At 41.6% G+C, this 27,070-nt stretch overlaps 4 protein-coding genes across 4 annotated transcripts; all 4 read right to left on the bottom strand.

The window, feature by feature from the left end:
- Nucleotides 1–902: 902 nt before the first annotated feature.
- aldocb (aldolase C, fructose-bisphosphate, b) lies at nt 903–11,254 on the bottom strand. The gene is made up of 9 exons (XM_029518756.1): nt 11,151–11,254; nt 4,847–4,963; nt 4,168–4,379; nt 3,507–3,561; nt 3,269–3,429; nt 3,070–3,153; nt 2,789–2,963; nt 2,166–2,365; nt 903–2,062 (listed from the first exon to the last, which is right to left on the bottom strand). The coding sequence occupies exons 2-9, from the start codon at nt 4,956–4,958 to the stop codon at nt 1,970–1,972; spliced, it is 1,092 nt and encodes a 363-aa protein (XP_029374616.1). The 5' UTR covers nt 4,959–4,963; nt 11,151–11,254; the 3' UTR covers nt 903–1,969.
- A 1,468-nt stretch (nt 11,255–12,722) lies between these two features.
- On the bottom strand, nt 12,723–14,068 carry LOC115054544 (ribosomal protein S6 kinase-related protein-like). The gene is made up of 5 exons (XM_029519807.1): nt 13,983–14,068; nt 13,733–13,821; nt 13,309–13,419; nt 13,045–13,182; nt 12,723–12,959 (listed from the first exon to the last, which is right to left on the bottom strand). Exons 1-5 carry the CDS (start codon nt 13,984–13,986, stop codon nt 12,723–12,725), a joined length of 579 nt encoding a protein of 192 aa, XP_029375667.1. The 5' UTR covers nt 13,987–14,068.
- Nucleotides 14,069–15,693: 1,625 nt separating this feature from the next.
- Nucleotides 15,694–23,891, bottom strand: pom121 (POM121 transmembrane nucleoporin). The gene is made up of 13 exons (XM_029520170.1): nt 23,296–23,891; nt 22,448–22,654; nt 21,699–21,848; nt 21,196–21,276; nt 20,887–21,058; nt 20,709–20,797; nt 20,531–20,610; nt 20,336–20,457; nt 20,131–20,230; nt 19,637–19,909; nt 17,899–19,383; nt 17,642–17,740; nt 15,694–16,872 (listed from the first exon to the last, which is right to left on the bottom strand). The coding sequence occupies exons 1-13, from the start codon at nt 23,865–23,867 to the stop codon at nt 16,775–16,777; spliced, it is 3,528 nt and encodes a 1,175-aa protein (XP_029376030.1). The 5' UTR covers nt 23,868–23,891; the 3' UTR covers nt 15,694–16,774.
- Nucleotides 23,892–24,339: 448 nt separating this feature from the next.
- LOC115054542 (G protein-activated inward rectifier potassium channel 4-like) lies at nt 24,340–26,547 on the bottom strand. Its single transcript, XM_029519805.1, has 3 exons — nt 26,365–26,547; nt 24,798–26,001; nt 24,340–24,536 (listed from the first exon to the last, which is right to left on the bottom strand). Exons 1-3 carry the CDS (start codon nt 26,545–26,547, stop codon nt 24,340–24,342), a joined length of 1,584 nt encoding a protein of 527 aa, XP_029375665.1.
- Nucleotides 26,548–27,070: the final 523 nt, after the last annotated feature.

Here is a 27,070-nt window from a genome sequence, read left to right as displayed (position 1 = left end):
GGAGATATTTACACCGGGACTACCCGGTGAATATATCAAACCTACATTTCCCCAGCGGCGCCCCGGATGGTGCCTTCTCTGTACTCTGGAAAAATGACTACTGTCAGTACACAACATGAAGGGGAGGGGAAGCTAATGAACACACACCACAAGCTCACTCAATGCCACTTTATTGAGAGTGTGTCACACCTTACTTTAAAACAATACCACACGTCAACAATGGCTGCTCAGCTGTCCCAGTGAGAGATGTCGGCTCTGTAATCTGACCCTGAAGTGTCTCATGGCTTCAAGCATCAGCTGCAGAGTTGTGTTTAGGCACCCATACAAATGCATAAACTATGCTTCTGTTTAACACCCTTCATTATTGCCCCTCACTGTGTGGCAGATCTACAACGTATGCATTTACACTCTCATACTGCTGATTTTGTACTGATACATTTTTAATTAGCCTTCAACAGTTGTAGCCCTTTAGGGTGGAGCTACTCTTAAAAAGTAATAGTTTTTATCCACAAAATGGGGGAAATTAACCCACATCAGTTTAGATTAATTTTCTAAATAGTTATGGAATTTTCCTTTTATTTATATATGTAGCAATCATTCTTCTCATTTGTACTTATTGTAGGAAAAACAAACCAATAACATTGGGAACCATTTGATGCTTTAAAAAGAACACTATTTATCAAACATTTTTGTATTCTAAAATATTTATCTGAGGAAAAAACTATAACTGAAACATGACAGAGGAGATGTACATATTATAAAAAGGAACAACTACCTAGTATCCATTATTCCCTGTAAGTACAGCCAGGCTTACATATTGTATAATATGGTCCCATTTCAGTATAAGATCGTATCCCGAAGGCACCAAAAGTGTAAAAGGTACAACATCACACAAAGAGATCTCTGCTAGTTTTTAATGTTTATTTTAGTCTATTTGTCTCCACTAATTCACACACCAAGTGGTTCAAGAACAATATTAACAGCAGAAACGTCACAGTACTCCAACACAGCAGTGACTGTTTCCCTGGTGCTAACCCCACAAATTGGTCCACTTTTTGGGTATATCATTGGAAATCGTCTTTGCTTCAGGTGGGGTAAGCTGAGGGAATCAGGTGTTGCAATGACACACAAGAATCACATAATATCGACACCTTCACACAACTGAATACATTAGTTACTGTATGTAATTTAAAGCTAATGTTAGAATAGACAAGATGACAAATCAAGACATTTGCCTGATTACTGGTGATTAGAAGCGTGAGAACACAAAAGCAGAGAATAAATACTGGTGTGTGATAGTTTGTTAAATGGGCCTACTGACCTCTGCTGGAGCTACAGCTGTCTGAAAGTACAACCCAAACATTCTCAAAAGATAAACTCAGTCTGAAAGGTCCTCACACTGTCTTTTTGTCATGTCCCATCCATGTACTGATGCCACTAAAGATTGGTTGGTCCCACTGTCAGGGAGGGTATAGCATTTGAAGGATGAGTCAGTAACGTTGCTCTCACACAAGTGAAATACAGAAATACACAAGCTGATCTACCCTGCTTTGGAGTAGCTAAAGATTTGTCATGTTGAGGGATACATTTTAGAAAGCACCAGGTGCAGTTAAAGGGAGGCATGAATTGTACAGTAACTGATTATCTTAATCTAACTCATTTTTGTCATCCCCAATAACTGTTATTGATAGCTAAACATGAAATAAACCGATTTCTACTTTATTTGGATCAAATAGACAAAAAAAACAAACAAAACAAACAAACAAAAAAAAAAAAACAAGCCTGTTCCATTTAGTAATCTGCGTTATGTTTTTAAATACACATATCCAATGATGTCATTTTAAATAACTAACACATCTAAAGTACAGTAGACAGCACAGGCCTGTGTTCGACAGATGCGTGAGGGGGAATAGCAGAGCAGATATAGGACTATATGACTAGACCACAGCAGTATGTGGTGGTGTGATGTTTAGTAGGCGTGATTAGCCACATAGAGGGATTTTCCTGCCGCTCCACCACTACCAGAAGACTCGTACTTGCCCAGTGCAGCCTGACTGTTCGCCTGAAGAAGATGGTGGAAAAAAAAAGAGTAATTTAGAATATTGCTGAAGGATGTTTGACTTTCATATGACTTTGTGAGGAAAGTGTTTACAGTTTTGTCAAACCTCAGCACGCTTGATGAACTCCTCGGTTGCTGCCTTCTCATTATTCAGCTCTCCCCTCCATGCATTCAGGGCAGAGGCCTGCAATGCGCGGCCGTAGGAGAAAGTCAGGGCCCAGGGCCTGGCAAGTTGACAGTTGTTCATGGAGTTAAGGTTCACACTGGCTTCTTCTTCTGACTGGCCACCTGACAAGAAGGTCACTCCTGAGAAAAGAGAGAAAGCTCAAACCAGATTTCATACAACATTTAAGCTTTTCCACTCTACTACAGAGTGGAATAAACAAAGCATTAATGTGGCAATAGATAACAATACATATACAATGAAATGCATGTCAATATATCATTCCCAGAATATTCTGTGTTTTGAAACATCAATTGTTATACTTTGTTTTAATTCATTTAAAAATACATTCTGATCTTTCAAGTCCTTCAATCACAGATCATTAATTAAACATACAAAAACTGAATTGTCAAAAATATCTCTAAATGGTCTCAGACTAAATTCAAATTACATAATTATTAGGAAATTGTATAAATAATATGAATGAGCAATACATTAACGACAAATCATTAGATACTTTTTATGAAATGATTTTTATTCTTGTTCCACATATCTTTTTCTCTGACCTGGGACTGCAGGGGGCACAGTGCGGCGTAGGGCAGTTACAGTAGCCATGGCAATTTCCTCACTGCTGTACTTGGTGGGGCAGGAATGTCCAGCTGTGACCATGTTGGGTTTCAGCAATGTCCCTTCCAAGTACACATGGTGGTCTGACAGAGCTTTGTACACTGCAGCAAGGACCTAACAGCCAAAGACACATAACTGAAAATCAGAAGACGGGGAGAGCACATATGTATCAAAACAAACACAGAGTGGCTTTTGGTATCTCTATTCTCCAGTTCATTACCTTTTCAGTGACATATTGACAACGTTTCAGGTCATGGTCTCCATCAGGAAGGATCTCAGGCTCCACAATAGGAACAATACCATTCTAAGAGACATTGAAAAATATATGCTTAAGGCAAACCCTTATTTTCTTATCGATGATCTCTCAGGATTTGTTCCACCAACAGTCCAAATGGCCTGGTCTGTAATCGCACACCAACCTGCTGGCAGATGCTAGCATATCTTGCCAAAACATTAGCATTCTCAAAGATGGCCAGCTCAGATGGAGTCGTGTCAGAGATCTTCAGCACGCAGCGCCACTTGGCGAAGTCTGCACCATCCTTCTTGTACTGTGCACAGCGCTCAGACAGCCCGTCCAGACCTACAGTCCAACACACATCAATGAGATACCTAGTAGCATGGACTTTGACTGTTTGAGGTTTTAAGAACAATTCCTACCTTGAGTGGTGGTCTCGCCATTTGTTCCGGCGAGGGGAACAACACCTTTGTCCACCTGCAAAGACAGTAACACAAATGCTTATTTAATTCTGTTACACATAAACGTACCGTTATGTGGCCCTCAGATTCTCAAGTGCAATCATCTTAGCTCTAAACAATACTTGAATTCTCCTTCTTGGGTGTCTGGCAAACACGCACACACAAATTGCATAAAACTCCTGAACAAAAGACCTGCATGCACTTTCACCCAGTTTGTCCTCACAACCTGCTCCTGTAGGAGGGTCTGTGTGTGTCTAAATATGCTGGCAGTGACTGTTTTCATACACAGTGTAGGAGAATCTCTAGTTTTACCTGCCAAACAGATGTTGACTGTCCAATGAACTGAAATACTTAACTGCAACTGAATCTACACTGTGGGCTTGGAAACATTCAGAGCCAATGCAGCCACCAAATAGGGCCAGAACCATAAGTTTTTCTGTTTAAGGACACTAAGGATAGGAGTGACATACAAGCAATAGTGGGAACCAGCTTATGGTTGAGCTATGGCTTCCCCATTAGAAAGGTGAAATGAGTATTTAGACTGACTACAAGACTTGAAGATAAACCATTTCTCATCTGAAGAAGTCTACTCTCAATGTGACTGAAGCATTTAGTTTTTCACCTTGATGCCAACGACAATGCCACGGTCTTTGATGAGCTTGGCGAAGGGAGTGCCACCATCGGTGTTCTGATAAAGGGTTTCATGGAAGAAGATGACACCTCCGATACAACTGTCGATGCGCTGGTCAGCTGTGAAGAGCAGCTGGCGGTAGCGACGCCTGTTTTCCTCGGTGTTCTCAACCCCAATGGGGTTCAGACGCTTTGCCATGCTGCCTGTAAACACCACGCACACATAAATACTCAGACATGCCCAAATGCAGACTGATCTTTTTCATGACTTTTTAACTGGACAGGGAATTCATTAGGCTTCAACTGACCATCAGAACTATTTATTCTACACAGCTCAGAAATTAGAGCCTACATGGTTGCTGAGGCAAAAATCTACACAAATAAGAAATCACTGATTAAAGTTAAGTGTCCACTTTTTGCACTATTTCGAGTTGGATGGTAAAGGAAATCAATTTTTCGATGAATTCAGCTGATTCTACTCAAATTTTGTTGGGCTAATTTATCTACACCCTTACATATTGTGCTTTATGAGAGCTATGTAGAAGTTTTGGTGCAATGGGAAAGAGGTTACCAGGATTTAAGAAGTTCAAAATCAATACCATAACAGATAATCTAGTATTGGTAATTGATCAATCATTTTGAGTCAGCAGAATGTGCAAGTGAACACATACCAGTGGACTCATCGGCTGCAAGGATGCCTTTTCCTGGAGCTACTATCCTCTGAGCAATGTCCTGCAGCTCCTTCTTCTGCTCGGGAGTCAGTGCGGGATACTGGTGAGTCATGTTGGCTAAAAGAGAGAGTGGCATGGAGAGGTCACATTGATTCCCAGACCAGGACATCTGCCCAGTGTGGGGCCTCATTTAATGACCTATTGTCTACAACATGGCTACCTCACCGCAGAGTGGACCTCCTCTCCTATCAGGGAGGGCAGGAAGATGGGTGAAAATTACAGAACTGTGTGAAATGTATCAAAACCACTGACTGAAAAAAAGAGGCAGATGTCCTCATTGACATTTGATAATGAATATGACAGGGTTTTGAAAATATTTCTCCTGGGTATGTTGTAGAGAAACCATTCAGTGGCAGAAGCTGCGCTTTCACAATGTGCCAACATGCACAAACATGCTATAGACCAGATTATTTTGTTCACTATTTCCTTCTTCGCTCTGCTGTAAATAAGCAGTTACATAACCTCTTCCCTCCCAACCCCCTCTGAAGCGGAGAAGACAGAGAGAGAGGGATTATGCAACCTTGCTCCAGTATACCCTGCTGCCAGTCCTCATTATAGCCGCTCTGGATGCAGCAGAGCTTGGTTCTCTCTCCTCAGCAACCCTCAGTCTTCTCCTGGTTTCATTTATTGTCATTATATCGCTCATTGTGCAATTCACGTATATCTGCCTTTTATACCTTTGCCTTAATTCATTCACAATTTGCTTTGTTTTCAGCAACCTATTTCCTTAAAATTGCTGTGCTGCTGCTCCTGTCTGATTTGAAATTATGACCACTAGATGTATGTGAGGTGAGCACATGTGGGATTTCTGAATTTCCATATTCCCAAATCCCTAAAATGCATCACTCCCACTAATACAGATTGTGCCAGGGAACAAGCTGTGACTTCTTTCTGGTTGACAGCACCGGTTGCCAAGCTGCTACCAGCTGACAACACTGTTACAGCTTTGTTCAAAATCCGAAATGCTCCAGCACGTACCACAGTATTGGGCCGGCTATAGATCAGCTATAGATGACTCTGACATTGATGGATGGAGGCTGCTTCTTTAGTGATTAACACAAAGGTTAGCTGTGTGTGAATGTTTCAATGCACTAAATGAAAGAGTATTGAAGGCCAAGAGCTATATTTTGCATTAATGTTTGACCACAGTGAATGCAGATACCAAATTTTGTCTAAAATAAATCTAGAAGGCCAAGGAATGTTCAGCATGACCCACAACAACTTTTATCAGTGTCATGCAAAAGAATAAAACAGCATACTAGATAACAAGAGGCTGCAGACTATAGACCTTGAGTGTAGAAGCATTCAGATATGTACATTTACATTATGAAATCATATAACTGCTTAATTCCAAACAGACGCTAGTTTGTTGTGAGAGGACACTGCCTGACATACACTTCATCCTCTGTTAATCCTCAGTTTAAAGCAATGAGATAACAACCTTTAGAGCGGACGCACGCTCACAAAGGCCTCTTAATAAAAACAGTGTGAAGTTACGACAACACAGAAGCTACCTGCTGAAAGTCAAATTCTACATGCAGATAAATTTGAGGAAGTCCTGAGGGGGAAATTGTTGCATCAAAAACAAAGATGTTAGCTTCTGGAAAAACAAATAAAATAAAAAAATGTATATTTAGCTGAACAACATCACAAAAGGCTTAAATAGATGTTAAGTTCATGAAGTTTGGAAGAAAGGACCTCAAAGAGCAAACCTGCCAGACATACGATCTGCCCTGAGCATGTTTCGTGTTGTGCACATCCATTATAAAACATGTTTATGCAACACACCTTCATACTTTCTGCTTGTGTTTGGTAGCCGTGTGATGTGTGGCTGAACAAAAATGGCAAAACCAAAACTGTAAAACAGTAGAAGCTATTATATTAAGAAAATGTAATAAAAAAAATTATTCTCCCTAATAAAATTTAAATCTCCTCAAGTTGTTCTTTCTGTTCACGAGCTAATCAACAAAACCAAGACACAGTGGCAAGAGTGTTTTCAATTTTAGTGTCCTGTGCTCCTAACTTCAGGAGAAGCTCTTGCCCCATGAGGAGGTAAAGAGACAAAAACAATATGAAACTCCTTGTTTGACACACTCAGGAATTATCACCTGCTTCAGGCTCTAGCACCACAGATGTGACAAACCAAAATGAAGGAGTTCATTTTACAGGCCATTTGTTAGGAAATTATATGGAATTGAGTGCTGAGTGAGAGTTTCCTTACTCAAAGATGATGGCTGACAATCAGCATCTACCCCAAAATATTGGAGAAATACTCATTTAACCTCTTAAGACCTGAACTCTTGCATGGCATGCATTTTTAATTTCTGTTTCGTGTTGTTGGTCATCTTGAATCTAACCTGTAGTATTATAAATGTGGAAACCAGGCCCTTGTAGAGAAAAATTTTGCGTTGTGGTCTAGATGACCCAAAATGTGATGTTCACATATGGGGACGCCAGGTCCTCGGATAAACAATTAACACCCAGACAAATGGAGAACACTCACAGCTGACTGTTCAATAATCAGTCTGAACGCAGAGTTTGATTTCTCGTGTGTCTGTTCCAGGATGAGCACCAGCTTATCTGCTGAAGAACCCACAAATTCAGCAGTAAGTCCCTCCTGGCTACGCTTCAAAACTAGTTTTCATTATTTATATTACATTATATGTACATATTTATAAGTACATAAAGTAATCCGATGTATAATTCAAAAGTTTTAAGAGTAGAGCCAGTTTTGATTTGAGTCGTTTTCTTAGATGAATGAAGTAAACTTTAAACCTTGATGATTCGAGATGAGTTATATAATAATAAAGAGATCAGATGCTTAGAAACCTCATCTAATCAATTCTATAGGGAAAAAGAAAGAAAAAAAATCATATTCTTGAATGTTTATAATTCAGGTTATATAAATATAATTAAATAGAAATTAAATAATAAATAAAATTAAATAGCACAGGGTTGCTTGATAGAAACAGTCAAACATATTGATTAATTGTTACTTTGGATACGTCATGTTTTCTGAATCAACTAATTCATCCTAACATCACTGCAGCAGTGACGTGCTTGGGTAAAATTAACATCACCTGGAATCCTGCAATCAGTCATTATTCCATATATACACTGACAGTCTAATATAGCGATATACTCTCACACAACCTTTAACCTGGTTTTGGGAGTGTATCATATCTTTGTTGTCTTTGAGGAAATTTTTGTTTTCACTTGTGCAAAGAAATAATAGTCTGCCTTATCAACAAAAATCCAAATACAAAAATGTGACTTGAAGTAGCAACCTTCAGAAGCACAAACATGCACAACTGTTGTTTTATCTTCCAGAGGGTTTTTAACCCCTTCATCCCATCCATCAAGGCCCTGGGGGTGCTTGAGCCAGTCAAACCTAACGTTGGGGGCAGGGTAGACCCAGATAGGATGCCAATTCATTGCAGGGCCTACATATAAAGGCACACAAGCCCTCACACTCACTGTCAGTTTTGATTAATCAATTAACCTAGACGTGCATGTTTTTGGACTGTGGAAAGAAACCAAAAGGAAACCCATGCAAGCACAGGGAGAACATGCAAACTCTACAAAGATGGGCCCCAGGCAGGAATTGAAACCACAACATTGCTGTTGTGGGCCAGCATTGCCAACCACTGTATCACTTTGTGATAAAGAGTTAAGACTGCATTGTGTGACAACTTTCTGATGCATCCAATCATGACATAATTATATTCCATTTGCATTAAAAGTTTGTTGTTTTAACAAAATTAAATGCGAGACACTAAAATATATGATGTGTCTGTGTTTTTCATTCCAGCCTGTTGCATAGTAGTCGCTCTTAACAAAAAAAAAAAAAAACAACAAAAAAACAACACTACTTCTGCACTGCGACATGATTTTGCAACAGCCAACTCCCCACTGTGACATCATACAGGAGTGCCTTCAACTGTGGTCACTGCAATACTGTTAATAAACATCGGTCAAATGCATTAAAGGAGAAGCTTTCAAAGCGAAATAAAAGATCATTTTCACCATTCAGATACAAGTACGATACAACAGATTAATTTAAGCCTAATTTGACCCTACTTAAGATCAATTGCAGTTATAAAAATACACGTATTCCCTGTCAAAAGCCCATTCTCAACTCAGTGATCACAGATCTGAGAGTTCTTCCCAGTTCAAGCTTTCACCTTTGAAAGAAATGGATGACCGAACGCCCTTATCAGTCGTTTTCTGCTTGGACTCACTTACCAACCAAGGATATAGTGGAAATCACAAATACATCAACAAAAGACTCAGTCTGGAAGAACATCTAGATCTCTAGAAATCACACTGAAGCTAGTCTTTTTTGAAGCATTTGTGCAAGCATTAAACTACAAGATGTTTGAAGCTCTGCCACTACACTGCATGTTTATGTGGCTGCATGCAAGGACTCAGTGCGGGTAAAACACCTAAACTTGGGCTGGCATCCTAGTTATAGCATTTACTGACATATAGCAAAGATGTAGGGTGAGGACAGCAGCATTCAAGGAGAAATTGGGATATCGTCATCACCCCCTAGGTGTTTACCCACCTTATTATTTTCTCTACATTGCAAGCTGCGTGTGCATTAAAGAGGTGGAATGGCTTCTGTGTGGCAGCTCTAGTCAAAAATAAAAAGCTTGCTCGCTGCACTGCATTTTGTTACCAGACGGGGCGCTGGTGTTGGCACTGATGCAGGTCCCAGCGTTTGGGTTGTTTCTATCCTCAGGCCTTGATGCAGCAGTGCTAGCGGGAGCACTGTTTCCCATGCAGCTCTCTGCTACAAGATCTGATGGCAGAAGTCAGAGCTGTGTGCGTTGCAGCTCAGAGAAACTTTGTTACTGGCGAGAATGTGCTCATTACATGAGGTGATGTTTCTTGCTGTAATTAAACCAAATAGTTTTGAAAAACATAACAAAAAAGACAAACTTAAGCTGGCCATGTGAATTCATGTTTCATTTCCACTGCATGTGGTGAGGAAAAACCATTGACAGTTAATTCTGATTAGCAATTAGCAAACATTATGCTAAAATTGAAATATGAATATTATGTCGTAGTTTTGTGGTACTAACCGTAACATGAATTCAATATCAATTTATCAATTAGAAGATGGGCAGAAAATATGTAGCTATTGATTTTCAATTGATTTTTGAAGCAGCAATGCCAAGACTTCCAACACCGTTTTTATTTTCTGGGTTTTTTTTGCATTATCCGGGTTGTGTAGATTTTTCTCTTTTATCCAGGGAGATTAGCTCTCATGTGTTCCTATTTTGGTCTCAACTAAATGTTTTCATAATTGTGCAGAAATTTCTCAGAAATCAATTATTAACTTTTGAGTCGATCAAATGTCAGAAAGCATCACCAGGAAGGTTGAGACACGAAGTAACCTCAGAGGATGTTTTCTTTCTTTCTTTCTTTTTGCCTAAAAAGGACTTAAAGTGGGAAAAAAAGGTTGGAGCAATGGTTTAAAATTTTACAATAAAAATTAAACTAAATCTGTGTCTCCTTGTGAGATGAAGGGTGCTTAATTTCTTTGAAAGAATGACACATTCAATCGGAAAGTCTAAACCTCTAATGGGACTCTCCGCCTCCCTGTCATCAGAGGTCTACGTGCTGTGGCTCAGATACACACCGAGAGGCTGCCTCCCTCCGCCTCACCCACTTCCCTCCCTCCTCTCCTCTCTCACGATCTACCCTGCTCCTCTCCTCTTGTTTCCTCTTTTGTCACCTACCCTGCTCCCCTTCTCTCCTAGTTTCCTCTTTTGTCACCTACCCCGCTCCCCTCCTCTCCTCGTGTTTCCTCTTTCGTCACCTACCCTGCTCATCTCCTCTCTTTAGGAATAACCTCCATTAAAGTGAGATTTTAAAACGTGTAACACAGTCGGTTTTAGTCGTGGCTGTACAAACTAAGGAGTGACGCCACAGGCTCTTCCTTCAAGGTCATATCTCCCCTCCGCTCTTCCTGTTGCGTTATTTCCTCGATGCGCGAAAATACGCAGCACACATTAAAACATCATCAACAAACAATTTTTAATCGTTTTCTGCCCATTTGGAGCGTCGTGTGTCAAAAGAGGCGATTGAATTGCGAGGAAGAAACGAGGGAGGTGAAGTTTGGTCAAGGTGGTACAGAGCATCATTTCGGAGTCAGGTCATTATTACTGTTATCATCTTCACGTGTCAGTCAGCCCCAGATGTGCGGTGTGTGCGGGTGTTGCGGTTTGTGTCTTACCTGCTGCTGGATGTCTGGGTGCGGAGAGCCGGTGGAGAAGGTGCGGAGGATGAGAGGCCGTCTGCTGTTTCACTGCTGCAGCGCAACGTGACCGTTTAGAAAAGCCCGGAGACTGGGGCGGAGCTCCAGCCGCCGCGTCACGTGACGCAACGACGCACAGACGCTGACGCAAACGCGCCGGTCAACTTCACGACCGTCCTACAGCATTATCTGAGCGGCAAGGATGCAGCATGATTGTGCAGTTTTTATCATTTTGTGGTGGAATAAAAGAGCCACCTAGACCAGAGGAGTTACTCCAATGGCATCATAATGGTGTCTGACCAAAACTGGAAAAATTAGCGGGGAAAAGTCTGAGCTATTTTCGTCTTGTTTTTGAACTTTTCACTGTGACCGGTTATACTTCGGTCTTTAATGAAGGCAAGTCTTTCCCTAAGTCCAAATGACAGATCACTCTAAAGTAAGAATTTAATCATCCACCGGTGCTACATGTTCATTACAAAAATACATCGTAAGATAGTATGAAACATCAAATAGCATTCAAAATATGTATTTACATTTTGTAAAGAAAAATTTAGAAATAAACATTTCTGTGACTAAAAAGCAAGCTCAGGGTCACAATCTGGGTACACATTAGGGCATATTTTAAAATCAAAATCTCAAAGATGAAGTGCTTGAAGGTGTGATTACTGGTTGGGGTAGCCTTGGACAATGGAAAAAACCCTTTATCTATCATAATGTTGACTGGAGATAAGCAACACTTGTTCATTCAAACCAGTTTCAGCTCAGATCTTTGCAGATATCTGGGAATCAAAGTCGAGGATGAGATGGAAAAACCAGTGAGAGCTCCTCAGTAACTGATTTTAAATAATAAAGTAGACACTGCATGTGTACACATCCTGATTTAATGTTGTGATGTTTAAATGATTTTTACATCGTGCAGGAGGAGGGATGTTTCTGCACCAAAAGAATTTAGGCAATAAAGTTGCTGCTGATGCAGCATGAATAGAGGATGCATAATAATCCTCTGTTGATTGAGTTTCTTCTGTCCACGTTTCCTGTTACAAACTCTTTTGTTGAACAGTTTTGGTTGAATGTGTACTTGAGTACACAAAACATGCTATAAAAAAAGGGGGAACCTGGTGCACTGTGATCAACCAGCATGACATTTCCATGTAGGGAAAATTTGAGGGAACAGTCATGACAGTCATGGATGATCAGGGCAACCCTGACCAGTCACTGCAGATGGACAATAGTGCAGCCTTTTTTGCACAACAGCTGAACAAATACGGCAGAACAAATACATTAGGGCTGAAAAGGTGCTCGTTGGGGGAAGGAAAACAAATAAAAACATGAAAAAATAGTGGATTCTGGTGGGGAAGTTACATTTGTAGTCAACTAAGGAGTCACTTCTATATATAACTCAGTCAATCCTGATGAGCTGTTTTGGCTTTTGCGCCATAAGACATTTTACAAGTTGCACCAAATCTGTGTATACGGGTGAATAAGTGTGCATAAGTACATTAATGTAGGCCTTTACCTTTAGCGTGTTTGCATACTGTAAACTCAAATCCATCACAGAAACACCTCTCTGTGTGGAAATTTCTCATACGCAGGCTGCAGTGGGAGTGCCGGGCCCGGTAGTGGTGCAGCTGTGTGACTTTCTGTGTCGGCATCTAACTGTGTGTCTGGTGTGGCTGGAGGGCTGAGCAGTGAGTCATAGTCGAAGCCTTTAAGAGGCTGCAGAGACAAAGTGAGTCCTCGTCGAGCTTTGGCAGCTCGGTCCGGTCTCTCTCTCAGTTCGAGGATTACCTGGACAGTGACGTGAGGAAAAATTTCCTCACTTTGATTTCACATTGAACGTTTCTTCAACAATCTCACTCATGTGTGAACTGACTACATCCAGACATTTGTCAGTTACCTCCAGAGGCTGACGCTGCAGCAGAATGAGGTCAAAAGTTGTTCCATGAAAGAAGGTTGGGCGTTTGAAACGGTCAAGGGTCCTCAGGCGGCGGGAGGGAGTCTTGCACAAAAGCTGAACAGACAAACAGATATAAGTTATAATGTGACATCAGAAAAGCCAAATCTAGATCCTGGCGTATGTAGTCAAATGGTAACAAGTGCAGATTTGAGTATTTTGGAGCAAACTGAGTACAATTACCTCAGTTATTAGCAAGGCAAATGGGGGGCTGAAATGAAGGGGCATTTCATAGGGAAAACCCCTCACTTTCCTCAGCATGCTGCAGTGGTCTTGTTCTGGAGGCACAGGGAACTGAGAAGAGTTTGAGCGACATTAAAAAGAGTGATTTAGGGTGTTCATTTGACAGAAGGTCCACTTTAACATGGCAAAACATAACGATAACAAATTTAGATGACTGTCTATAATGATGTTGTGTTTTCTCAGAACTGATTCATGCAGGGTAATATCCAGAAACATGTAAAATTACCTTTTAAACCAAGCAGCTGATGTATTTTATACAGTTTATATGTTACAGCTAAATTCAAGCTCAGCTATGTCCCTGGAAGAGTAATGCCATCATCTTAGCATGCAAGACAGACTCAGCCTACAGGCAACAACAGCTCACCTTCCCTGTGACCAATGAGAAAAGCAGAATTCCCAGTGACCACCAATCAGCTGCATGGTTATAGGGTCCGCCACTCAGCACCTCTGGTGCTGCAGAGCAGAGAGTACATTCACATTGCTGCATTTATTATATATTTGTACATTCATAAATTCACATTTGAGAGTAATATATTAAAAATGCACCAAGTGTTATTTTATGAATGTGTCTCTGGCAGGAATTAACTACAGAGGTGGATTCATTGTCTTCTTACCCATATACTGGATAGTTCCACAAATAGTAAATGCTCGCCCTCCTCTCTCCAGGCGTCGGGACAAACCGAAGTCAGCTAGGCGGAGGTGACCTAGAACAGACCTGAACAGAACAGAGCATCTGACACAAGGCTCTAAATTCAGATTCTTCTTATTGAGCCAATTATTGCTGTTGTGAAATATCTATTCCTGTCATTACCTTAATTCCTTAGTATACCATTTCAAGTGTACAGTTCAAAGCAGGATGTTGCAGACAATGCATTGGGAGTTGAGGGTTCAGTGATTCTTGCCACTAGAGGAGCTTTGCTGCTCTCTTGTGGTTTTTACTCACCATTGTCAGCAGGATATTCTCCATCTACATAGAAGTGCTGAGAAAAAAAAAGGAATCTCCTGGGCAGTTTCTTATTCCCCTTAAAATCGAATGAATTGCTATTTTATCATTACAAATGTCAAAAGTTGTAATGAATCAACTGCAGCATGTAAGAGTAAGTTCAACCAACTATAAATTGAAAACATATGCTTTTTATTTTAACTGTACTGATGCAGTTCAATAGCAATTTTAGTAATTATAAATGTAGCAAAGGTTTTAACACAAGACCGCATCAAAGCACTAACCATCAAATTTATTTACCAATTTGTGTTAGCAGATTAGAAAATATATACGTTAGTGAATAGATCATCACAACCTTGATATCATTATTTGTTTTCCGGCAATTTCACTGCCAAGATTTATATGTGTATGCAAACCATTTAATGACTTTTTAGATACTGTGACTAGAACAAACTAACGCATAAAAAAAATCTGTAAAAAGTAAAAAAAAAAAAAAATAATGTCTGACCCCTCAAGGACAAATCATCTCCAGAACATAAAACAATTCATTTAAGGATTTGTCATTTGAACATAAGACTCTATTAGTACCTACACTGCAAAACTCACTTTATGCAACTCAAGCTTCTTTTTTTTTTTTTAAATATCCAAGACACTTTAAATTTTCATAGCAGGTTTACAATTATCATTTTAAGATGCCTTGCATTTCCATCGAGTATAACCTCACAATTCATGTGACCAGTATCCGTAACCACATGCACAGTTGTCTACCCTATTCATTGTTTTAAACTGCAAAAAATTGTGTTCCATCGATGCTGCTTGTCACCATCTTTGAAAATATACTAAGAAAAGGCTGAATGGTGGGTGCTTATTTAGTGATATGGATAATTATAGATTATTTAGCGCTAGGATTAGACTTTTTTTTCTCCTACTAGTACTAGTACTGAGCCAGCGGCCTGACCACTGGACTCATAGTAGGGAAGAGAAATGATGCAGGCTTGAATGGTTGAATGTGTTCTTTTCCATGTCCAAAATTCTATTTTTATTTATTCAAGATCAACAACCAAAAACTGCAACGGTTACTGCTCACTTTTCACAAGAGGTGAATGGAAAGGATTTGGATAGCTCTGACTCTTGACATCAGCTGGTTTACGGTCATGTTTCTCACATCGTGGTGCAAGTAAGAAACATGAAACAAAAATCCCTGCACAACAGGCAGAACTTGTGGCATGTAAAAGGTTTCCAATTCAGGAGATTTAGTTTTTAGGAAATCTGATGTTACATTAATGTGGTGTAATACATTATGAGATGAGGTGATATTTCAGATGCATTGAAAATGTTTTGCTGTGCAGATGTTAAAAAAAAAAAAAAAAAAAAAAAAAAAACACAACTCACTGTATTTATTAAGATACATCTGTAATAACAGTAGTTGAAGGTAAAATCTTATTTGATCTCGTAAATGTTGTCTCGTAAATGTCAGATTTGCCATTTATCAGCGAACTAACAAGAATTCAGTGCCTGGGATTCAAGAGAGGTAGTCTGGCACAAACACATCTCACAATTTAAAGATGAGATACAGATCACAGATTCTTTTCACAGGCATGAAGTTGATGAATTGGCTTTGGTTTGACGACACAAGTCAATAGTAGTCATCCTAATTACATACTGACCTAATAATTACATCAGTGTTGGCAATCACTATTAAAAAAGGCTGCCCATAGGAGGACTCTGGGAATGCTTGCAATGACAAAGTATGAAACAAGAACAAAATGGCTTTCACTAACTACATTAAGACATCTACTAAATTGCCCTTAAGTGCAGAAACAAATCACTCATTTACAGGGTCAGAAAGCCAATTAAAAAAATAATTTAAAATAATTTCATACAACTCATAACATTATATTGACACTGCTGCTTTGTGTACCTTATCTGAATTAACATGCATGTCACCCTGTTCAGACTCATTCAGAGAATGTACTCTAATATTCTGTAACATATAAACCAGTGAGCGCCTCATGTAAAAAAATAAATGTTTGAGCCAAGGCTCCATGTCTTTGCAGAACTCAGCTTTTTCCTTAAGACAAACCAATGGGAGTGTCCACATACTGTAAAAAGAAAAAAAACTTTGGATATGCTTTGTTCAGAATCAAACTAATCAGTTGTCTTTTCTCCCTTCAAGTATTGTACATCATTCTGGATTCTGCCTCCTCACTGCTACGATCTCTCACTGAGTCATGTAGTCACCCAGGCAGCATGAACTCAGCAAGCTGGTGTGCTCTTTCTAACTCCTCTGCAAACACAATGTTTTGGGCCAGCACAACCCACAGGAGGAGGGGAAGGAAGCAGAGGGCATGGTGGCAGCCTGGTTGGGGGATGTTGGGCTTAGAACAGAGCACTGTTAGCCAGATTAGCCATAGCAGCAGCAGCTGAAGTCCACTAACAGCAGGGTTGGACACGTGTAGCAGGTTACTTCTTCCTGTTGTGTTGCCTCCGTGCCTGCAACCTCTGACGTGCTCCAGATGGTTTTGATCCTGCTCCAATAGAGAATGAGGGAGCTGGAGAACCTGAATTCCAGAAGAAAAAAAAAACAAAAAAAAAAAACAAACAAAAACAACAAAATAACAGGGCATGTTAGAATGTGTCACTTCTTGTACTCATTCTGTTTTACTACATTTTTACATCATGCCACTGCATTTGCATTTTCCAATTTTTTGATTTGCCTCAAATGGCTGATGTTTAATTTGGCTGCTGAAACCACAGCTAACATCAAACAAGATGGCAAAACAGTAACCGATCGCAGAGTCTTGAATGTTTTAGGATTCATTTGACCACCTCTGCATCACCACAATATCAGAGCATAAAGTAACAGGGATGTGAACAAACACTCTTCACAACATTCATTGCTTTTTATGTCACAACCTCAGGCTGTCATGCTTTCACTATACATAAGGCTGCAATCTAGAACTCTGATCTTACATTAGGGGGTTGTGTTGAAATGTTTTTCTGATGCAGCTGTCTTCAAGAGCTCTGTGGTTGGAAGTTCCTCTTAAATATCAACCTAATTTTTTAGTTTACGGATTCTTCTAGATTACTGATGTTTTAATGTATTTCTCAATAAAAATACAGAGACAGATAACATAAAATCCTGGCACATTTTCATATAATGTGGAGAAAAAAAATATAAGTCACATCATCCATTTGCTACTGCTACTTAGCACCTCAGAATTTGCTGCATGGTGGTGAGAATAACTCTTGCATGAAAGCCTGAATACGGCTCAGCTGGGTGCAACTATATCAATCAAAGAACAGCATTAAAAAGGTCATTACACATACCAAAAGGAGTAGCATTGAAACCTTGGACTGGAGTTCCAGGACTTCCAAAGGCAATTGGACCTGCTGCAGCACTCTGTCCAAAGGATGGGGTAGATGTTCCTGCAGGGGAAAAAAACCAAAACAAAAAAAACATGCATGACACTTGAACCCCCCAAAAAACAACCCAAAACCAACTAGGTAAACCACTGAATTAAAGAGAGAAAGCCCACCGTGGCTGGATGTAAAATAATTAGCAATCAAAACTTTTGGTTCCTTACCAAAAGCTGGCTTGTCAGTAGCTGCTGTCCCAAAGTTGAAGCTTCCCATTTGTGTTGCAGGATTATTGGAGACTGGTGTTCCAAACTGAGGGCATGACATCCCAGTGCCAAAGTTAAATCCACTGGGTGCTGGCTGAGTCGGACAAGAAGGAGCTGGCTGTGGAGCACCACCTCCAAATGTGAAAGTGGCTGAGGAGGAGCTTTGAGTCTGAGTTACAGCACCAAAGCTTGGTGCAGCTGTGGGTGCAACTGGAGGAGCGGCAGAGCCACCAAAAGCAAAACCAGTGGAATTGGCTCCAAAGGCTGGTTTAGCAGGGGTCCCAAATGTGGCTGCTGTGGTGGTAGCAGCTGCCCCAAAAGTGAAAGGAGCTGGGGCCTGGTTAGAGGCAGGCGTGGATGATGCAACACTTCCAAAAGTGAATGGTTTTGATGCTGCTGCTGCTGCTGCTGCTGCTGCTGCTGCTGCTGCAGAGCCAAAGGTTGACTGTGTTGCTGGTGCTTCAAATGACGACTTTCCAAAGGTGAAAGTGGATTGGGTGGTGGCAACAGCAGTGGTGGAGGCAGTGGAGGCCATGGAAAAACCTCCAAATGAAGCAGGGGTTGTATTCTGACTAGGGGCTGGTTGGCCAAATGCAAATACCTTCTGGTTGGGAGCTTGTGTGTCTGGCTGTGCGACTCCAAACGTGAAGGTGCTGTTGCTGGAGGTTGTGGTAGCCGCAGCAGGGGCAGCTGTAGTTGCAGTAGTGGTAGTTACAGTTCCAAACTGAAATGTGCTCCCTGTATTTGGGGCTTGCACTGTGACTGAGCTGGTACTTGTTGTGGATGGTGTGGACCAGCTTCCAAAGAGGGATTTTGCCACTGGCTGGGCTGTGAGCTGTGTGGTAGTGATGGGAGCAGTGGAGGCTGTTCCAGTGGGGGTGTTGGTCAAGCCTGAAAAAACGGATGAAGTGACTGCGGTGGTGTTTGTTGATCCACCGAACACTGAGGATGCACTGCTTGAAGAAACTTTAGGGGCTGGGTTTGTGGTTGTGAGGGATGCAGGCTTTGCAAAGGTAGTAGCTGTAGTACCAACTCCAAAAATGGGCTTGAATTTTTGGACTGGTGATTTGCACTCTGGAGCTGAAGAGGTTGTGGTGCTGACTGCAAAGATGGGTTTAAACCCTGATGCCAGCAGAGGATTTGTGTTACTAAGGGACTCAGAGCGGCTGGCTGGGACAGCAGTCACAGCAGTAACCGCATTAGAGGCTGGAGAAGCAGTGTGGGTGCTGATTTGAGTGGCCAGTCCAAACAGGCCTGCTCCTGCTACAGGTGGGGTGCTGCTAGAGGCCTTGAAGACCTGACCCAGGACCTGAGTAAAGGCAGAGGGCTGTTCCACCCCAGCAGGGGAGGGCTGGGACTGGGCAGGAGGGGGTTTTGGGACATCCACTGTGGCCGTTGTCTTCAGGGTTAAACTGCTGGGTTGCACTGGTGTGGTTGATGCAGACACTGCAGACACAAACCATTTATGGGTGATACATGGGGCAGGAGCTGACATGTCAGAATCAAACAGGCATGTCTGGATTATCAGTATATTTGATATGAAGTGATCCCTTTCATTTTTGGATTTCTATTTCTTTAACGTCCTTGACTATGATGAGGAATTGGGTTATCATTAAACCAAAAACCAGGAGAATATCAGATCATGAGATGATGAGTACAAAGACACTGAAACAAAACACTTTCAGTTTAGTGTTCGTACCTGTGGTTGTGCTGGCAGCAGATGTGGAACTAGCGGGCACACTGGTCTTCATTTTCAGAGCCTCAAGGAGTGGGTTTGACACTGCAGGTGCTGTGGTGGCACTACCGCCTGGGCTGGGGTCTAGATTGATGACTGGGATGGCAGCGCTGGAGGCTGTAGGCAGGGGAGCTGCAAGAAGGCTGCTCAGAGTGGTTGTTGTGGTAGAGCTAGTAGAGGATAAGGGCTGGGTTGAAGTGGTGGCAGGGGGTGAGACTGACTTCTCTGGCTCTGGAGCTAAACAAGAGCAAATTCACAGGAAGGTCAGTTGTCAAACTGGGACTTTTACCATTAACAGTTATCCAAGTGTGGTCAGGCCTAGCAGTCACATGGGGACAGCAGCAGGATAATTCAAGGTTCAGTTGAATAGCAGCATGTACTTTCGACGGCATTTCAGTGTTTGCAGAAGTTAAAGGATAAGCGCTAAGTGTGTGAGGATTGTGGCTGCTCCTACTCACCAGGGGTCTCCAGGACCTTCTGTATCTTGCTGAGGGCAGCTTTTTTCTCTTCATCTAGGTCTTTCACAGTGATGGTATAGCCAAGCTCTGGAGGTGGGGGCTGCCAACAAGTATGGGGAGTAGAATATATCTAGGTCACTCCACTGCGACACATAAATACAGGTGTTTGTGGAAGCACTAAGTCTAAAAATGTAGCAGTTCTTACCAAGGAGATGTGATCGTCACGGTGGCTAGACACCAGCTGTATCTTCCGTTTTCTCTTCCCACCACTACCCGTAGAGTCTGTTGAGGTGGTGATGGGCGCCTTGGGGACTGGAGTCAGTTTGGCTGTAACATCATCATTCATTAATAAATTTAAATCACAGTATATGTCTAGACAAAGAATTTTATAATGACTTACAAGCAACAGGTGCCTTGTCGGAGGCTGTCTGGTCTGACCTCACTGAGGACGCAGAGCTGGGAGACTGCCCATCATCTTCTCTGGTAATGAAACCAGAAGATAAAAACAAAGCATTAGATCAAATGCAAAGTGACTGGGTACAGCAGGCACTGTACACAAACACGCTATAGGCACAAACCTGGGTCTTTTGGGGGCTCCCTCTGGAGTCTGACAGCGAGATGATCCAGGGCTTGACAAAGGAGAACTGGGAGCAGATGGTTTCTTCCACTTTGAAGGTAAGCAAGAAGATAAAGCTTGCCAACTGCAATTAATCACTGTACAGTCAGGTTCACTATACTCACGTATGTAAGAGTTACCTGACAGAGGCCTACTGAAGAACTGTAGGAGCTGTGGATAGGGTTTCTCCTGGTCCCAGGGGTTCCTCTAGGTGCATGGGCTCCACTGCCAGAGCTAATGGAGGAAGTGCGAGACCGCTTCATAATGGATTCCTCTGCCAGTGAGGCCATCCCTCTTTTCAGGTTCCCTGGCCTGGAGGAGTTAAAGGAAATCAAATCATTTCCACCTACATTTAGACAGCCACACTATAATTTATGTGGTGATATGGTGTTGTGTATTATATAGTGTTATTAGCAAACTAAAAAATGAAATTTGAACATTTAACTCACTTAGGGACCAACTGTGATGGTGTTCCATTGGGCAAGAGAGGCTCAAAAGCAGAATGTGCGCTGCCACCACTGTCGTTACGTCTTCAGAAATTAAGATGAAATACAAAACAGATAAATACTTCAAATTACAAATGAACAAAGTTATGAGAAATGCAAATTGCTTAAATTTTTCATTCCTTGACTAAACAATAGTGGTTTCTAGTAGTTAAAACCAATGCCAATGTTAACTCTTGTTTTGCTTCTATTTTCATCACTTTTTGCACTGAAGACAGCATTCTAACCAGTAGGTTCCAGTTTATCTCCTCACTCTACCTTGAATAACTAGCTGAAGTAGTAGAGGATGTATTAAAGCTTTGTGTGAATGCCCTGATGGCTAAAGCTCACAGCAAGACTGATAAGTAAACAGCTGCCAATGCTAAATGGCAATGTAGCGACCACAAAATGTACAAAGGGCCTTTATGCAAATGCTGTCATCACACGTTGTCAGCGTGTCAAGCTCATACCTTCGTTTGCTTTTCTGCTCAGTTGTAAAGCTTCTGTCCTCATCTTCCACTTCTCTCTTACGGCTTTCCTTCAACACCCTGAGGACACTTTCTCTGGAGCAGGGGTCTGCAGGGGCCCTGGGAAGCCCTGCACAACTCAGATGGTCTAACCTAAAATAATAATAAAAGCAAAATTCAACAACAGGGCCAATAGTTAAAAACCCCAAGATATTCAATTTACAAATCCAATATAAGAAACTGAAACTAGTAAATATTTGGTATTTTTGCTACAAATGATTCCAAAGATTATATAGATAACTGTTCCATGTACAGATTAAATTTTGTGTGAAGCAAAATCAACAACAACAAAAAGTATAATAATTATCTGAAAGCATGATAGATAATTGCACTCAATGATTATCTTATTTTACAAATGCCATACAGTAATATGAGCTACACAGTAGAGCTGCATGATTAATCTATCCATCATTGTTGCATTGTAGCACCGTAAGTGCTACGGTACTACAGAGTCCACCAGTGTACCTTGTTCTGCAGATGTAAAGGTGTTACAGAAGGTTGTAACAAAAGGAAAATGCTTATTTTGGAAAAGGCTCCGAAAGAGATGCAATTTCTCCAATTGAAATTGTATTGCAGTACCTGCAACAATATCTACTTTTTGATGCATATTGTACAAAGTAAACTAATACACTGTGTGCAATATACTCCTTGATAATATAGAAAACAACAGGAGTTTCCAGTAATAGACAGACCTGGGGGTGCTATGATCAGGCCTGGCAATCTTCACTGTAACAGGACTGAGGGCAGCTGGGGAGTTTCGAGGGCTGAGGACATTTTTCTTCCTGAAGCCATCCCACTTCACAGGAGGAAGTACTCCCACTGATGAAACACCAGGCTGCTGTAAGGGGTAATGACGCTGAGGGGTGATAGTGAATCTGCCCACTGTGCCCAGTGGCTCCCTGCAGGAGTGAGACACAAGTACGCACATGTCACCTGAATGTACAAATTAGTATTAAACAGTGATGTAAACATCACATCTACATATAATAGATTCCAACTGGTGATGTCTACTCTCCCTAAATTACCTGCCAATTTAGTTACAAAGCATTCCCTGCGTAAACTTCTAGAGAAAAGTAAAAAAAAAAAAAAAGTTACTGGCCACTCTTTCCCGTCACATAGGTCAATCTTCAATTTTCCCCCCTCATATTGTACTTAACTTTATTTAATATATTTTGCTATTGTAGGTTATCCTGCCTTTCATTGCATTGCTTATTATCAATATACATGATTTGTGTTAGTGATTTAGGTGAAGTGGCTGCTACAACATTGCAATTTCCCTTTAAGAACGTGATGCATTACATTGTCAACAAACCAAATTTCGTAGATATATCATGTTGTTGTTTCCATCTTTTAGAGTGTATCTTCTCACTAGAGGGTAACTTCCGACTAGTTATAACAGTTTGCGCTTTAACAATGATCCCATTTCAGAAACGGATCTTTTAAAACGCCAAGCAGCCGGACCTGGACCTTTGACTCCGGCATTACCGCCTCCTAACGGCGGCGCATGTTGTTATATAGCATGGCTTGGTTTTAAACATACCCAGCAAAGGACAGCCTCCTGTTGGGAGTATAGACAGCATGGTTGGGTCTGGACAGCTTCTCCCGCAGCTGCTCTCGGGGATTTCTGCCTGCTCTCGGCCTCCCGGAGTCAGCGGTTGGACTTTCTGCTTTGCCGATATAACTCCCCATGAGGAAATCTCGGGGGCTGAAAAGAAACGAGTCACTTGCTAAGGCTTCCCTTCGATAAATCCCGCTTTCTCCGAGCGTTTGTCTGAAGTGTCCCGCTGATTCCCGGAGCTCGGTTTTGTTGCTGCTACTCTTCGCTTTTCTCCGGGCGGCCACCGACACGCCGGTCACCCCCCAGCCCAACAACCAACGGCGGAGCAAGGCTGGGACGTTCAGTCCAGCCCGGGGATTCAGGCCTAACCTGGCGGGAAGCGGTTCTCCGCGGTGATAGTAACACACAATGCAACAAAGTCCAAGAATTAAAGTTGCGTAAAGAAAAGTGGGGCTATAATAAAGGGCGAGACTAACTATGCCCAAAACAGAGAGAAGCGCTAAATGTCTCTCTCTAGGTGACATGGCGGCAACGCGCCGCCGGAGGACTCTCATATCCCATCATGCTGTTCTTCTGGCACTTCTTCTTCTGTGGATTGTAGGCCGCTGCTGCATTAGCGCCTCCCGGCGGACCGGCATTTGCGTTGCAATGAAAGGTTTTAAGCGCATCGACCGCTGAAGAGCACAGTATCTCTGTATCCTGGTCTAAGGCAGCAAATGTTTACGGTTATCAGCAGTTTAAGCCCCGTTGATATCGGCAGGTAACATGTAACTGCAGAATGATAACCTGTATGATCACTTTTCATCATTTGATTGTGTTACATAATGATAATGGACCAATTTATATAAAAAAAATAATAATTCAACAACACAAACATCGTGCAACAGTTTAATGAAATACATGATTCAAATAAATATATACACACACCAATGAAAAATTGGGATTATTGCTTTCCTGAGATCAGTATTCATTAAGTGTGATGTTAATCAGGGAATGTCTTTAAATGTAATATCTCCAGAAAAAAATCTATAACAAAGCGCTTTGTTTCTTTGTTGAGCTCCTGTTTTTTGCACTGAGTACGGACATTTGGACCTCAAAGGTTTTGTCAAACGCACTATAATCCACACGAAATGCCCCCTTCTCCAAGGAAATGCATGACTCAAATCGGTGACCCCACAGGATCTCATCCTCTGTGTAGGAAGTCCTCGCCTGGCACGTCATACCTACAACACAAATCAGGGCATCTGATAAATGCATGGCACACAATTAGAATGGAGCTCTGAAGTCAAACGACAATTGTAAAATTATGCATAAAAAAAAAGAACAACGTTGTTTTTTCTCCAGTGATGCTAAAAATTAAGGGGACAAAAAAGTAGGAGTGAATTGAACTGACAAAGCATACTCTTTGATAACCCATCCTTCAAAGTAGAAAAAAATGGACACGGTCACAAAATAGCACAAGATTTAGAAATGCATCAACAAACCTGATGCCTCCACGATGCCCTCCAAGATTACTATGATCTCAAAGGTTTCCCTCTTTAGATGCTCAGCTCCCACTTCCCAAAAGGGGCTGCTTTCATTGATGACGTGGGTAATAGTCTGGGGTTCCACAAGGAGTAGCCTGTCTCCACCAGTGTCATAGCCCAGATTGATTTCTGACTGCTCCAGTGGGATGAACTCACCCTCCTTGGTCTGCCTTGACTTGATCAGCTTAGCTCGGATCTTGGCATCCACCATGTGGCTCTCTCTCAGATCCCCAATGCGGAAGAGCATACACAGCTTCTCATCACGCTCGCATATGACACAGTGTTTGCTGAAGATCAGTGTCTGGGCTCTTTGCTGGGGCCGGGAGATTTTAACAAACATGCAGCCTACCATGAGAGCATCAATAATGGAGCCGAGGATGGACTGGATCATCAGGAGCACTGCACCCTCAGGGCAGCTAGCTGTCACCATCCTAGAGCCGTACCCAATAGTCCTCTGGCTCTCTAGTGACAGCAACAGAGCTGATAGGAAACTGTCTACATTTTGGAAGCACGCCTGCCATTGTGGGTCATTCACATGTGCAATGTCATCACGTAACCAGGCTCCTAAGAAGTAGAATCCACCAAAGGCCACCCATGTGAGAATGTAGCACATCGTGAAGACAAGAAGAAACCAGCGGTTCTTGAGGTCCACTAATGTGGTGAAAATATCAGAGATAAAGCGACTCTTGTCTTCAATGGGCCCTAAATTTACCCTGCACTTGCCGTCCTTGGTTACATAACGCTGGCGCTGATTGCTGGAAATGATGTGTAGTGAATGCTCATCACCAAGCAGCTTACAACGCTTCCTTAGGCTCTTTGCACTATGGTGTCTCTCTGCTGCAGACACTGGAACACTGATGCTGCCAGTGGAGCCTCTTGATTGACATTTGGAGCTAAAGCGCTTGAGGTATATTCTGTGATGCAAACGCTGAGGCTTTGGTGTCTCTTCCATGGGTTCCAGAGGAGTTGTTTGGATAGTGTGTTGTTGGGGGGGCTCTTGCTTGGCCAGATTCAGAGCCTGAGAAGACTGGCTCCAGGGACTCTGGGTTTGAGAAGGAGAGGTCTCCTGGCATGGTGGCAGTGATGAGCAGTTACCATAGTTGTGAATCATAGAGGGTCTTTTTGTTATCATCATGGAAACAGCAGCGGATTTAACTGTACCCTGAAATCACAGAGCAATGCATAATATTCACAAAATGTACGGAAGGAAAACTAATCTTAACTCATTCAAAAACTACAGTGTCCATCTATTTTAGGAAAGGACAGGCTTTCTAAAATATGAAACTATATCTACTGTGTTAAGTTTTGAAAATCTTTTTGTCACAACAATTGTATGCAGGACAGAGAACCACAGACAGAGGAGGGAAGTCTAACAACAGATTAATATGAGTAAATTTCACGATTAAACTCTTTGCCACTGCCATGAAACGAAGTGTTACTGTGCCAAGGGAGTCAGATTTTGAATGGGATACAAATTTTCCAACACAGGCTGCACAACTGTAGTGATGAAAATAGAAAACAGTACCTTAAGAGCGTAAGGAGTGTAACGTATTGTTTCTGGCCGTCGTCTTGGCAGGTATGCCAGCAGATGTTTAGCGGTGAGGGTCTGTGTCGGGGGAATGGAGTTCCTGCGAGGCTCGATCCTGATATGGTTGTTGTACTGAGCGATTTGTTGTGTCTTTCTGCTGCACATCACAGTGGTGCTCATTGTAGATGTGTTTAAACACCAATCACTCCTCAGATTTTGCTTCTGTTCAGGCAATATTAAATTGAACTAGATCAAATATCCAAAATTTAATTCAATCCAAGTCACATATTAATAATCATTCATATCTTGCAGTCAAGTCAAACTCCAGTCTACATTTTGTTACTTTCCATGAAGAAATTTTTGAGATGCCCCCTAATACAGCTATAGATCACCTCCAGCTGTGATCAAGTATGATGATATGCCTGAAGCAAAGTGTGTTTTAATTTCACATTATTAAAAGATGCAGTTTCATCTGTCTGAAGTGAGCTGATCAGTGACTCAGCATCACTACAATTTATTACATATGAAAAGGATTATCATTAATCCTCAAAATTAAATCTGAAAAACACAGGGGAACATGATGGATTTGAAAAGATTACTGACAGTATTTGCCAAAGGGCTTAGAAATACTATTGTCCAGATGTGGCTTCTGGTTAAACCAGGCTGGGTTTACTGTGTTACCACACTCAACACACAAAACATG

This window comes from Echeneis naucrates, chromosome 14 (genome assembly GCF_900963305.1).
Source record: "Echeneis naucrates chromosome 14, fEcheNa1.1, whole genome shotgun sequence".
Taxonomy (NCBI): Eukaryota; Metazoa; Chordata; class Actinopteri; order Carangiformes; family Echeneidae; genus Echeneis; species Echeneis naucrates.
The sequence above is the reverse complement of the archived record's forward strand: the minus strand, read 5'-3'. Positions and strand labels throughout refer to the sequence as shown.